This window comes from Bombus vosnesenskii, unplaced genomic scaffold (genome assembly GCF_011952255.1).
Source record: "Bombus vosnesenskii isolate JDL3184/JDL3185 unplaced genomic scaffold, Bvos_JDL3184-5_v1.1 scf7180000013889, whole genome shotgun sequence".
In the NCBI taxonomy this organism is placed as follows: domain Eukaryota; kingdom Metazoa; phylum Arthropoda; class Insecta; order Hymenoptera; family Apidae; genus Bombus; species Bombus vosnesenskii.
Window position 1 is genome coordinate 9,270 of NW_022883268.1, and position 13,519 is coordinate 22,788.

Here is a 13,519-nt window from a genome sequence, read left to right on the forward strand (position 1 = left end):
GCGGTGGTGGCGGAACCATACAGAGTCCCGGATGCTTCGGAATGGGCCGGAGATACGGACGGAATCGTTGTCGTCACCTGGACATCAACGCCCGGGGCATTCGCCCGCGGAGCCCTGCTGGAACGCGGCAACGGATACGTAGCGATCGAGTGGGCAGGGATGGTGGTGGTGGGTGTGTACGTGTCACCCAACAGCGGAAGGGCAACATTCGAGGAATTCCTGGACGGAGTCGGCGACTGCGTCAGGCGACGACTCCCCCGGCAAGTGCTCGTCCTGGGAGACATCAACGCGCACTCCATGGTATGGGGGAACGCCAGGACCAACGCGCGCGGCTGCACGCTGTCAAACTGGGCCGCGGGACTTGGACTCCTGTTGGTGAACAGGTGCTCGAGCAGTACCTGCGTGGCGTGGAGAGGGAGCTCCATCGTCGACATCACATGGGCCTCCCCCGATGCATTCAGGCGGATCTCAGGCTAGAGAGTAGCCGAAGGGGTCGAGACACTTTCGGACCGCCTCTACATATTCATGGAGGTGGACACACCTGGACCCCGAACGTGGACTACAGGCGATGGTCGCGGTTCGTCTAGGAAAGGACACGCGCGCCCACCGCCAAGATGGAAGGTTAAGGAGATGAATAGGGATCTACTCCGGGCGGCTGCCATAGCAACAGCTTGGAGCTGGGAAGCCCCGACGGCGACGACCGAGACAGACGTGGAAGAGGAGGCCGAGAACCTACGCCGAGCCTTGACAGCAATCTGCGACGCATCCATGTCACGTGCCATACCAGGCACGGTGCGAAGCAGGGCAGTCTACTGGTGGAACCCTCACATCGCGGAGCTGAGTACGAGCTGGTGTCCGGGCCCGAAGACAGTACCTAAGGGCCCGCCGTTGGCGACGACGCGACGAAGAAGGAGTCTCCTCGCGCTACCGGGCGTACCGCGTACTACGGCGCTCGCTGCAAAAGGAAATTAAAAACGCGAAGGACCGTGCCTGGTTCGAACTGATCGGAACAGTCGAGGCCGACCCATGGGGAAGGCCGTATAGGACGGTGACGCGGAAACTGCGCGCGAAGGGCCCCCTGGCAACGACGGAAATGGAACCTGCCCTGCTGCTGCGGATCATCGCGACACTGTTCCCCTCGTAAGAAGACAGGGCGACAGAACGGCCGCGGGAACCGACACGGACGTTGGAATGGAGGGATGACTGGGAAGTCACAGAGGAAGAGATATGGGAGGCGAGCAGAAGAATGGTCTCCCGCAACGTGATGCCGGGCCCAGACGGATTCTCGGGTCGGATCTGGGGGGAAGTGATGGGAGTCATGGAACCCAGACATCGGCGCTTCTATACAAGATGCCTGAAAGAGGGAGCCTACCCCCGGGCATGGCAGACGGCGAGGCTGGCCTTGCTCGGTAAAGAGGGTCGACCGACGACCTCGCCGTCAGCATACCGGCCGATATGCCTGCTAGACGAGGTCGGCAAACTGCTCGAGAGGGTAGTTGCCACTTGCTTGGAGCGACACATAGCGGGCCAGGTGCCAGGTTGGCACGAAAGCCAGTACGGCTTCCGGAAGGGACGCTCGACGATCGACGCGGTAAGACGCGTGCGGACACTGGCAGAGGACAGAGTTTCCCGGAACGACGTGGCGCTGGCGTTTTCCCTAGACATCGTCAACGCGTTTAACTCCATGCCGTGGGACAGGATACCGACGGCCTTGGAGCACTTCGAGGTTCTCAGCTACCTCGTCCGGCTGATCCGGTCCTACATCGGCGACAGGTGGATTTGCTACAGCAACAAGGAGGGAGAGGAAAGGCGTCCTGTTGAGCGCGGAGTCCCGCAGGGCTCGGTACTGGGACCGATCCTATGGAACATTACGCACGATGAGGTACTGCGATGCCCGCTGCCCCCAGACGCGGCCATGTAGTGCAACGCGGACGACACCCTGGTCCTGGTCGGGGGTCGTGGCTGGCACGGGACACTGCGCATCGGCGAAATCGCAAGGGCCTCCGCAATCCGTGCCGTGCGCGGATTGGGCCTGAGGGTCTCCCCTGCGAAGTCGCAGGCCATCTGGTTCTATGACAAGAAGCGGCAAGGGACCCCACCGCCCGGCCTATGCATAAACATGGCAGACGAAACCGTCCAGGTGGGACCTCAGATGAAATATCTGGGTCTCGTCATCGACAGCCAGTGGACGTTCGAGCCACACTTCGATTGCCTGATTCCGAAAGTGTCGGTGGCTGCTAATGCCTTGTGCGGCCTGCTACCGTACATCGGCGGAGGAGGAGACGCGGTGCGCCGATTTTCAGAGGGCGTCATTCTGTCCCGAGCGATGTACCCCGGTATGGGCGGACGACCTGTTGGCGAGCCGCCGCAGCATCCTGCTCCTGAGGAGGCTACACGAGGTAACCGCCATCAGAATCATTAGGGGATACTGGACGGTGTCTCACGCGTCGGCGACCGCCATAACCGCCCCCCCCCGTGGAAGCTCCGTGCGCTAGCGCTCAAAAAGTGATACACCCACCGGAGAGTATGGCATCCGGGAGAAGATCCGACCGAGCAGGCTGCTCCGAACGACATAGGAACCGCTGAGGATGACACGTGGGACCGGTTGCGATCCCAGCTGATCAAAGAGGGAGGTGAATATCTGGGCGCGGAGGCGGTCTTCTCAAACTGGGAGGCATGGAGGAGCCGCCACGGCCTCCCGCTCACATTCAGAATGACCCAGATACTCACCGGACACGGCATGTTCTGCGAGTTTCTGAAGAGAATCGGACGGGAGACGACAGACATCTGCCACCACCGCGGAGAGGACAGGGACATGGCGCAGCACACCCTGGGATTCTGTCCGGCGTGGGAGCTGCCCCGATACTCCCTGCGGCACGCCACAGGAGGAACATTGACCCCCACTCCTGTGATTATAGAGGCGATGCTGAGGGGGCCACAGACATAGACGATTTCCTCGTAGCTTCCGAGAATGACGAACAACATCGCGAAAACTTGCAGGTCCTGTTTCAACGCCTCAACGACTACGGGGTCGTTATTAATTCCGCGAAGTGCGAATTTGGCGTCCGCGAAATTCAATTCCTCGCTTATACTGTAACCGCCGAAGGGATAAAGCCGCTGGCTGAACGCGTGGGCGCTATCGCTAAAGTACCGCAACCCGCAACCGTTAAAGATCTTCGAAGATACCTCGGTATGATTAATTACAGTCGTTTCATACCGAGGGCCGCGCACACTCTCCGACCACTCAACGACTTATGGAAAGGCACAACCAAGCGCAACGCGTCTATTGAGTAGTCCGAGCATGCGAAAAAAAGCTTCCGCGAGTCGAAACGCGTTTTGGTCGACGCGACAATGTTAGCGCACCCGATCCCCTGCGCGCCCGTTAGCCTCGCGGTCGACGCATCCGATTACGCTATTGGTGCGGTACTTCAGCAACGCGTCAACGATTCGCGGCAACCACTAGGCTTTATGACAAAACTGATATCCCCCGCGCAACGAAAATACAGAGCGTATGATTGCGAATTGCTGGCGATGTACTACGCGGTTAAACGCTTCCGACATGCCGTCGAAGATAGGGAGTTCGCGATCTATACAGATCACAAACCTCTAATTTATGCGTTCAAGCAGAGCCTCGACAAGTGTTCGCCAACTTTCCAACGGCTCCGTGATACAAAGCGCTACGCCGCCTAAGCGTAACACGACGCACTCAATCCGTCATCGATATCTCCACGCACCTTCCGCCGAATTTCTCGGAAGAGCATACACTCGCCAGCCGCGGCGGCACTTCTAATGAACGCACTCTAGTGGGAATATCGATGGCGAACGAAGGGAAGAATTAGTTCGATCGAAAAAATAAGGACATTCGACCACGAGCCGCGAAGCGCAAAAGACGAAAGTAAACGAGTCCGCTATTATCGAGGAATCGCCAGAACGTCGCTATTGTTGATCGTCGTTAAGTATCAACTGTTGTTAACTGTTAATTGTTATTCGTTGTTACCAAGTTTAATAAACGTTATTGGTTAAACATAACCGAGTGCATTTCAGTACCTATTACACCATTCCACCTCATATTTTTCGTGCACAATACAATTTTTGGGTTTAAGCCGCTGGGGAGCGAAGCTTTTTTATGAATTTTTTTTATTTTTTTCTGTCCTGAAAACTTGGTCGCAAAACAGGACGCTTCGGTAGTCTGCTTTTTGGGTGCTGTGTAACTTTGGGGAGGGGTGGGATGGGAGGGAGGGGGCGGGGGAGGGGGAATAATGAATAATATGTATCTGTCGGAGATGAAAGAACACCGGAACCTTTGGATAGCCCCGCAACATTGTAATCTAAAGTCTACTATAGTCGTAACTAAACAATTACATTCCAACAAGCCACACGCAGACCCTATTCTTCGAGTAAGATGATTGCCAGATGTCGATGCGTCTCCGCAGTACATGTTCGGCTAGCCCGAGGGCCCGTTATAAATCTTAAGGTTTAGTTAACTAAAGTCCTTCAAACAGACAAACAGTCTCAGTCCCAACTACGGGAAGATAGGGGAGACATATTTTTCAACGAGCGGCGTCTCCCACTAGCAACTTTCCCTCGAGGGCGGCTAGCATCTTTTTCTAACCACCGATATGGAGATTGACCAATTAGCAGCAACGCCAATTTCCCTTACTTTCTGAACGAAGGCTTTTCTCGACGAATCCGATGATCTCGTATCCTTAGACACACCCCGTTATAGTTTTCCTCTGTGGCATCATCGGGACGGGAAAGGCATTCTTTCTCGCGATCTCATTGATGAAAGGAATAATTCTTTACGATCAGTGAATATTACGCGTCCGACTTAGATTTTGTGAGTACGTTCATCTATCATCCCGTCGACCGCGGATTCGTTATTGAACCTAGGATCATTGTCATTAGTATCTCGAGCACCTAACTACCGCGGTTACTTGTCCGGTTCTATAATAATCGTATTTGCACTAGTCAATGTCTTCTCCATTGCATAACGACAACGTGCAACACAAACGAAGATTCGTTTCACGCCCCTAACCCTAATTCTAATGTAAAGACGACATATATATATATATATATATTAATATTACATTTGCAGTGTAAAATGGAATGAAACGAGCGCTAAAACATCGAAATATCTCCAACGGGAAGGAAATGGCAGTTAGTTTTCCTCAAAATCGATGAAATCTTCGCGATTTGCGAGCTATATTGCTTGTTTCGACGCTTAAACCGTAGTGCATTGCATTTGCAGTGGAAAATGGACTTCAACGAGCGCTTAAACGTCGAAAAGTCTCGAACGGAAGGAAATGACGGCTAGTTTCCGTCAAAATCGACGAATCATCACGATTTGCGAGCTGTTGGGCTTGGTTCGACGCGTAAACGGTAGAGCATTACTGTTGCAGTGTAAAATGGAGTTCAAAGAGCTCGTAAACGTCAAAATATCTCCAACGGGAAGGGAATGACGGCTACTTTTCGTCAAAATCTACGAAATCATCGCGATTTGCTAGTTATTTTGCTTTTTTCGACGCTAAAACGGTCGTGCATAACATTTACAGTGTAAAATGGAGTTTAGCAAGCGCTTAAACGTCGAAGTGTCTCCAAGGGGAAGGAAATGACGGTTAGTTTTCGTCAAAATGTACGAAATCATCGCGATTTGCGAGCTATTTTGCTTGTTTCGACGCTGAAACGGTAGAACATTACATTTGCAGTGTAAAATGGAGTTCAACGAGCGCTTAAACGTCTAAATGTCACCAACGGGAAGGAAATGACAGTTAGTTTCCGTCAAAATCGACGAAATCTTCGCGATATGCGAGCTATTTTGCTTGTCTCGACGCTTAATCGGTAGTGCATTGCATTTGCAGTGTAAAATGGTGCTCAACGAACGCTCAAACGTCGAAATACCTCCAACTGGGAGGAAATGACAGTTAGTTTTCATCAGAATCGACGAAATCTTCGCGATTTGGGAGCTATTTTGCTTGTGTCGACGCTTAAGCGGTAGTGCATTGCATTTGCAGTGTAAAATGGAGTTCAACGAGCGCTTAAACGTCGAAATATCTGCAACGGGAAGGAAATGACGGCTACTTTTCGTCAAAATCTACGAAATCATCGCGATTTGCGAGCTATTTTGCTTCTTTCGACGCTGAATCGGTCGTGCATAACATTTACAGTGTAAAATGGAGTTTAGCAAGCGCTTAAACGTCGAAGTGTCTCCAACGGGAAGGAAATGACGGTTAGTTTCCGTCAAAACGACGAAATCATCGCGATTTGCGAGCTATTTTGCTTGTTTCGACGCTGAAACGGTAGAACATTACATTTGCAGTGTAAAATGGAATGAAGCGAGCGCTAAAACATCGAAATATCTCCAGCGGGGAGGGAATGACGGCTACTTTTCGTCAAAATCCACGAAATTATAGCCATTTGCGAGCTATTTTCTTGTTCCACTCTTAAACGGTAGAACATTGCATTTGCAGTGTAATATAGAGTTCAACGAGCGCTCAAACGTCGAAATATCTCCAACGGGAAGGAAATGGCAGTTAGTTTTCCTCAAAATCGACGAAATCTTCGCGATTTGCGAGCTATATTGCTTGTTTCGACGCTTAAACGGTAGAGCATTACATTGGCAGTGTAAAATGGAGTGAAATGAGCGCTTAAATGTCGAAATGTCTCCAACGGGAAGGAAATGATTGCTATATTTCTTCGAAATCGACGAAATCTTCGCGATTTGCGAGCTATATTGCTTGTTTCGACGCTTAAACGGTAGTGCATTGCATTTGCAGTGTAAAATGGAGTTCAACGAGCGCTTAAACGTCGAAGTATCTCCAACGGGAAGGAAATGACAGTTACTTTCCGTCAGAATCGACGAAATCTTCGCGATTTACGAGCTATTTTGCTTGTCTCGACGCTTAAACGGTAGTGCATTGCATTCGCAGTGTAAAATGGAGTTCAACGTGAGCTCAAACGTCGACATGTCTCCAACGGGAAGGAAATGACGGCTAGATTTCATCAAAATCGACGAAATCTTCGCGATATGCGAGCTATTTTGCGTGTTTCGACGCTAAAACGGTAGTGCATTGCATTTGCAGTGTAAAATGGAGTTCAACGAGCGCAAAAGCGTTGAAATATCTCCAACGGGAAGGAAATGACAGTTAGCTTCCGTCAAAATCGACGAAATCTTCGCGATTTGCGAGCTATTTTGCTTGTCTCGGCGCTTAATCGGTAGTCCATTTCATTTGCAGTGTAAAATGGAGTTCAACGAGCGCTTAAACGTCGAAATATCTCCAACGGGAATGAAATGTCAGTTAGTTTCCGCCAAAATCGATGAAATCTTCGCGATTTGCGAGCTATTTTGCTTGTCTCGAAGCTTAATCGGTACTGCATTGCATTTGCAGTGTAAAACGGAGTTCAACGAGCGCTTAAACGTTGAAATATCTACAACGGAAAGGAAATGACAGTTAGTTTCCGTCAAAATCATCGCGATTTGGGAGCTATTTTGCTTGTTTCGACGCTTAAACGGTAGTGCATTGCATTTGAAGTGTAAAATGGAGTTAAACGAGCGCTTAAGCGTCGAAATATCTCCAACGGAAAGGAACTGACGGCTAGATTTCGTCAAAATCGGCGAAATCTTCGCGAATTGCAAGCTATTTTGCTTGTCTCGACGCCTACACGGTAGTGCATTACATTTGCAGTGTAAAATGGAGTTCAACGAGCGCTTAAACGTCGAAGTATCTCCAACGGGAAGGAAATGACAGTTACTTTCCGTCAGAATCGACGAAATCTTCGCGATTTACGAGCTATTTTGCTTGTCTCGACGCTTAAACGGTAGTGCATTGCATTCGCAGTGTAAAATGGAGTTCAACGTGAGCTCAAACGTCGATATGTCTCCAACGGGAAGGAAATGACGGCTAGATTTCATCAAAATCGACGAAATCTTCGCGATATGCGAGTTATTTTGCGTGTTTCGACGCTAAAACGGTAGTGCATTGCATTTGCAGTGTAAAATGGAGTTCAACGAGCGCAAAAGCGTTGAAATATCTCCAACGGGAAGGAAATGACAGTTAGCTTCCGTCAAAATCGACAAAATCTTCGCGATTTGCGAGCTATTTTGCTTGTCTCGAAGCTTAATCGGTAGTGCATTGCATTTGCAGTGTAAAACGGAGTTCAACGAGCGCTTAAACGTTGAAATATCTCCAACGGAAAGGAAATGACAGTTGGTTTCCGTCAAAATCATCGCGATTTGGGAGCTATTTTGCTTGTTTCGACGCTTAAACGTTATGGCATTGCATTTGCAGTGTAAAATGGAGTTCAACGAGCGCTTAAACGTCTAAATGTCTCCAACGGGAAGGAAATGGCAGTTAGTTTTCGTTAAAATCGACGAAATCTTCGTGATTTGCGAGCTGTATTGCTTGTTTCGACGCTTAAACAGCAGTGCATTGCATTTGCAGTGGAAAATGGAGTTCAACGAGCGCTTAAACGTCGAAATATATCCAACGGGAAGGGAATGACGGCTACTTTTCGTCAAAATGTACGAAATCATCGCGATTTGCGAGCTATTTTGCTTGCTTCGACGCTGAAACGGTCGTGCATAACATTTACAGTGTAAAATGGAGTTTAGCAAGCGCTTAAACGTCGAAGTGTCTCCAACGGGAAGGAAATGACGGTTAGTTTTCGTTAAAATCGACGAAATCTTCGCGATTTGGGAGCTATTTTGCTTGTGTCGACGCTTAGGCGGTAGTACATTGCATCTGCAGTGTAAAATGGACTTCAACGAGCGCTTAAACGTCGAAATATCTGCAACGGGAAGGAAATGACGGCTATATTTCTTCGAAATCGACGAAATCTTCGCGATTTGCTAGCTATTTTGCTTGTTTCGTCACTTAAACGGTAGAGCATTGCATTTGCAGTGTAAAATGGAGTTCAACGAGCTGTCAAACGTCGTAGTATCTCCAACGGGAAGGAAATGACAGTTTTCGTCACAATCGAAGAAATCTTCGCGATTTGGGAGCTGTTTTGCTTGTATCGACGCTTAAACGGTAGTGCATTACATTCGCTGTGTAAAACTGAGTCCAACGGGCGCTTAAACGTCGAAATATCTCCAACGGGAAGGAAATGACGGCTAGATTTCATCGAAATCGACGAAGTCTTCGCGATTTGGAAGCTATTTTGCATGTTTCGACGCTGAAACGGTAGTGCGTTACATTTGCAGTGTTAAATGGTGTTCAACGAGCGCTTATACGTCGAAATGTCTCCAACGGGAAGGAAATGACGGCTAGATTTCATCGAAATCGACGAAATCTTCGCGATTTATGAGCAATTTTGCTTGTTTCGACGCTGAACCGGTAGTGCGTTACATTTGCTGTGTAAAACTGAGTCCAACGAGAGCTTAAACGTCGAAGTATCTCCAACGGGAAGGAAATGACAGTTAGTTCTCGTCAAGATCGACGAAATCTTCGCGATTTGCGAGCTATTTTGCTTGTTACGACGCTTAAACGGTAGTGCATTGCATTTGCAGTGTAAAATGGAGTTCAACGAGCGCTTAAACGTCTAAATGTCTCCAACGGGAAGGAAATGACAGTTAGTTTTCGTTAAAATCGACGAAATCTTCGCGATTTGGGAGATATTTTGCTTGTTTCGACGCTTAAACGGTAGTACATTGCATTTGCAGTGTAAAATGGACTTCAACGAGCGCTTAAACGTCGAAATATCTGCAACGAGAAGGAAATGACGGAATGTTTACGCAAAAAAATATGAAATTAACATGATACATACATTACTACATAAGTTATATATAAAATATGTATATTATACCCTTGCCTACTGACTGATATGAATTTCTTTCGGTCTCGAATGCGTTAAAGGACAGCGCAAAGAAGTCGAAATTACTTATTGTAATTAGTAAAACGACCTGAGAGGCAGACAGATAAAAGAAAGAAGGAATATTATATTAGCGGCATTTTTGTAGCCATTATATATGGTTTCGATCGCATAATTAATCAGTATCAACCTACCAGTCTTTAACGGAAGGACAAAAAGAAGAGCAGACGGCACACAGACCGCAATCATGATCATTTTCAAGTAGAATCTCAAACTGCCGTACATCTTCGAAAACTTCGTTAGTCGTAAGGGATCAAAGGATGATGTCCGCGCTAGGGAAAATAGATGAGAAGCGGCTATTTCAACAACCACCGTGTAGGTACTGCACTAGCCAGAAGTATCTGCGACAGAAATCAGAATACACTCGTTTTCGCATGGTTGGATCAATTTCGCGTGGGACTAACCTGATTGAACCTAACGCAGGATAATTGCTCAACTCACGACTTTAACCAGCCCGCTTGATTTTCTGTAAATGCTTGAAATTGACGCTTGGATTCTTTCCAGATTAACTAGCTTTGCCCCTCCCTCCCTTTATCTATTTTCTTAGATCGACTTAGACTGCCACAACATATTATCTTTCTTCTTTTCTTTTCTTTTCTTTTCTTTTGATCTTTTAAAGCCCTAAATCGCTGGCTATTTTGTATACTATGTATTTTGTACACTCAATTACTCTGTAAGTCATAAGTACATATGTTTTACAACGTTATTTGTCATATTTCAGTTAAACCCCAGAAAAGCCAGAAATATATTTTCAGCATGTTTTAACGAGCCCCTGGCAAAGATCTCAAAAACGAGTTGCGGCACAATTTAAAGCGACAAATAGCATCGCGTGTCTCGTTGTGGTAACACACGGTTCGCCAGCTTTTTAAAAGCGCTCTCCGTCTGCTTTTTCCTCTCTTCCCTGTCTCTTCGTTTTTCCTTAACGAGCAAAACCATTTTCGCGAGGACGAGAGTACGGAAATGACGTACTGGCAATTTTGTTTTGTGATAATACAAGCAGCTTGGTTTCAGTGAATTAAACTTGGCCCCAAGCTTCTACTTATCTACCTTCCTTTCCTTTATTTTCCCTTCTATATCGGTTTTGCGGTTTTCCACATTTCCATCACAATAAACCATGTTTTTTCTCGATTTTACATGTTAGCCAATGATTCACGGCAAAAGCGTCGACTGTAAAAATATTTGTAGTTGCAATAGCAACAAGTATGTTTTCTCAAATAGAAAATATTGGGAGCGTACACGCTGGCAAAACAATTCATGAATAGCTCGTCCTCTGCTTGTTATTTGTTTCGATGGATGGGGACGGGATCCGGTATACGTATATTATACATATACGCATACAGTTATGTATATGTATATATATATATATATAGAAAATTCCTTAGAACTTTGAGCTTAATAACATGTTAAAATCATTAACATTAAGGAGGTGAACTTTACTTACCAATTACCAAAGTTTCTTCCGCCAAATAATACATAAAAATTGAAAAAGATAATGTAACTAGTTTTAACTTTTTTTTGTGTTATAATTTGAATTACTCGATTTATCCGACTGAGGATGGTCGATCGCAATCTCAATTTATACGTATTCTCATCGCATGAAATAGATCACATGAGGGATTTTCAAAAGTCGATGGAATATTAATCGCGATTAATTATTTGTAGGTGTATTCTGTGCGGCTAAAGTAGTCACCTAATGAATTATTGAGTACCAGGAATGTTAGCGGTAAACAGGATTGCGGCTATGAATGATTCTCTAATGTCTATATTAGAGATGAATTTGATAATTTATCCCCATAATATGCAATCCGCTTTTAAGTGGAAATCATAATTAACAATTTCTGTTTGATTAAATATGAAGAGCAGATAAATCGATACGCTTAAATCAATATTAGAATTTCTTAACATTTTTATCAAATATTTTAGCCCTGTAAAAGCGTCGTAGTAGAGAAATATTAGGTTGTTCCAAAAGTTTCTTTCGTTTTATAAGAAAGTAATAGATGTACAACATTTTTCGTTTTATATTATTTTATTGAATTACGTGTGATCCACCTTTTTCCAATTTAATGTAAAATAATATAGAATAACATAAAACAAAATATGTTGTGCATCTGTCACTTCTTTATAAAACGAAAGAAACTTGGGACAACCGAATAGGAATTTACTTTTATTATCCATTATAAAAATGGATTGTTAATCCTCTAGGAGATACGAACAATATAATTGCAATTAATAAGGAATAAGCTAGCATAACTTAAACCAGCTTTTGCAGAAAGCTATTAGCTAAAGATGTTTATTAAACAATGACAACATGAATTTTCTTGAGTACCCCATTTGGTACTTAATCTACTTCGTAAGTACTGTGTGTCCTAGCCTTCAAAGGATGCAATTTTAACCAGAATGTTTCACATTACTTACCCGTATTATTTCCTTGTAATATAATTTATATTTACATTATCTACGTTACGTTACATTCTACGCGTTAATGTAATGTGATTTTTATTTCTAATCGAAGTTATTCAAACTTTGTAGTATCTCAATAAAAAATTAACAGCCTGCAAAAACTTCACAGAAGCATTAGTATCTTCGAAACTATTTAATTCAAATGGCTAATATTCTTTAACAATATGCACTCGACGACGTTTATCGAGAGAAGTATGTGGCGTAATAGTTAAACTTTCAATTCATATACATATATCGTTTATGAAAAAGTAGTCATTCTGCTTTTGTGATCTGTGACACACTATAAATTCTCATAAGCTAACCAACGCTTTATCTTCTGTAACGTATTAATATAATATAGGTATGTATATCTCGACTTTGAGCAACCAATTGGTGCTAAATAAGCTTTAGTACATACTTCTTACACGTAATAAAAGACCAGTTAACATCTCTGCTCTTAAAAGAAAAACGAAAGAAGCTCTGAAAAGCTGCAGAGTTCAGGTCGAATAACACCAGCTCAGATAAATAACCCTCTAACTTACCTTTGTCCTCATCGACGTCAGTGATTTTAAAGCTAGTTATAAAGTGCACTTCTCAGCCAGCGTCCACGGCAGTCAATATTATTTAACGGATCTTAACGCGATGTAAAAAGGGAAAAAGGAGGAAAGAAGGAACAGGGAAGCAAAGAGAAGAGACGAATTTTTCATTTTCTCGAAACTGGATCAAGTTTCAGGCTGCTCGCCAAAGAGTCTGTAGCTAACGAGACAAGATTAGACAAACCACGCTTTAAAACTGCCACAGAACTATAATAATCCTCGAAATCAATACGATTCGTCGATCCATCGCCTGATTAAAAAATGAGATAGGATGAAGCTCACTAGTCGGCCTTTGAACTTTCAATAGCGCTTACGGCTCGTATACTCTAGTTTGAATGCTACAATGTAAGCCAAGTCAGCTGTAACTAGCGTTCGCGTGATTGTCGCTATATATTATTCACGCGTTACACGTTCACCAGACAAACGCGTCTACCGGTTGACATTGTTTTCTGTCCTGAGTTTCAAAGCAATTATGTTGCTTCGTGTAATCAAATCTCGCCAAACTAACGATAAGTTCTTGTTTGACCTTACACAGTTATTAAAACTATACAAGTTAAACCAATCTAGCCTAAACAAGCAATGTCGTTATATATTCTTTTTTAAATCTATATATTGTT

General features: G+C 45.2%; 1 protein-coding gene across 1 annotated transcript; it reads left to right on the top strand.

Moving 5' to 3' along the window:
* The first annotated feature begins 2,119 nt into the window (after window positions 1-2,119).
* LOC117239238 lies at window positions 2,120-2,947 on the top strand. The gene is made up of 2 exons (XM_033504689.1): window positions 2,120-2,399; window positions 2,526-2,947. Exons 1-2 carry the CDS (start codon window positions 2,120-2,122, stop codon window positions 2,945-2,947), a joined length of 702 nt encoding a protein of 233 aa, XP_033360580.1.
* The last annotated feature ends 10,572 nt before the right edge of the window (window positions 2,948-13,519 follow it).

Coding starts and splice junctions, on each gene's coding strand:
- LOC117239238 (XM_033504689.1), top strand. CDS start 2,120: ATGGCAGACGAAACCGTCCAGGTGGGACCTCAGATGAAATATCTGGGT. Junction 2,400..2,525: donor TCCTGAGGAGGCTACACGAG/GTAACCGCCATC, acceptor CCCACCGGAGAG/TATGGCATCCGGGAGAAGAT.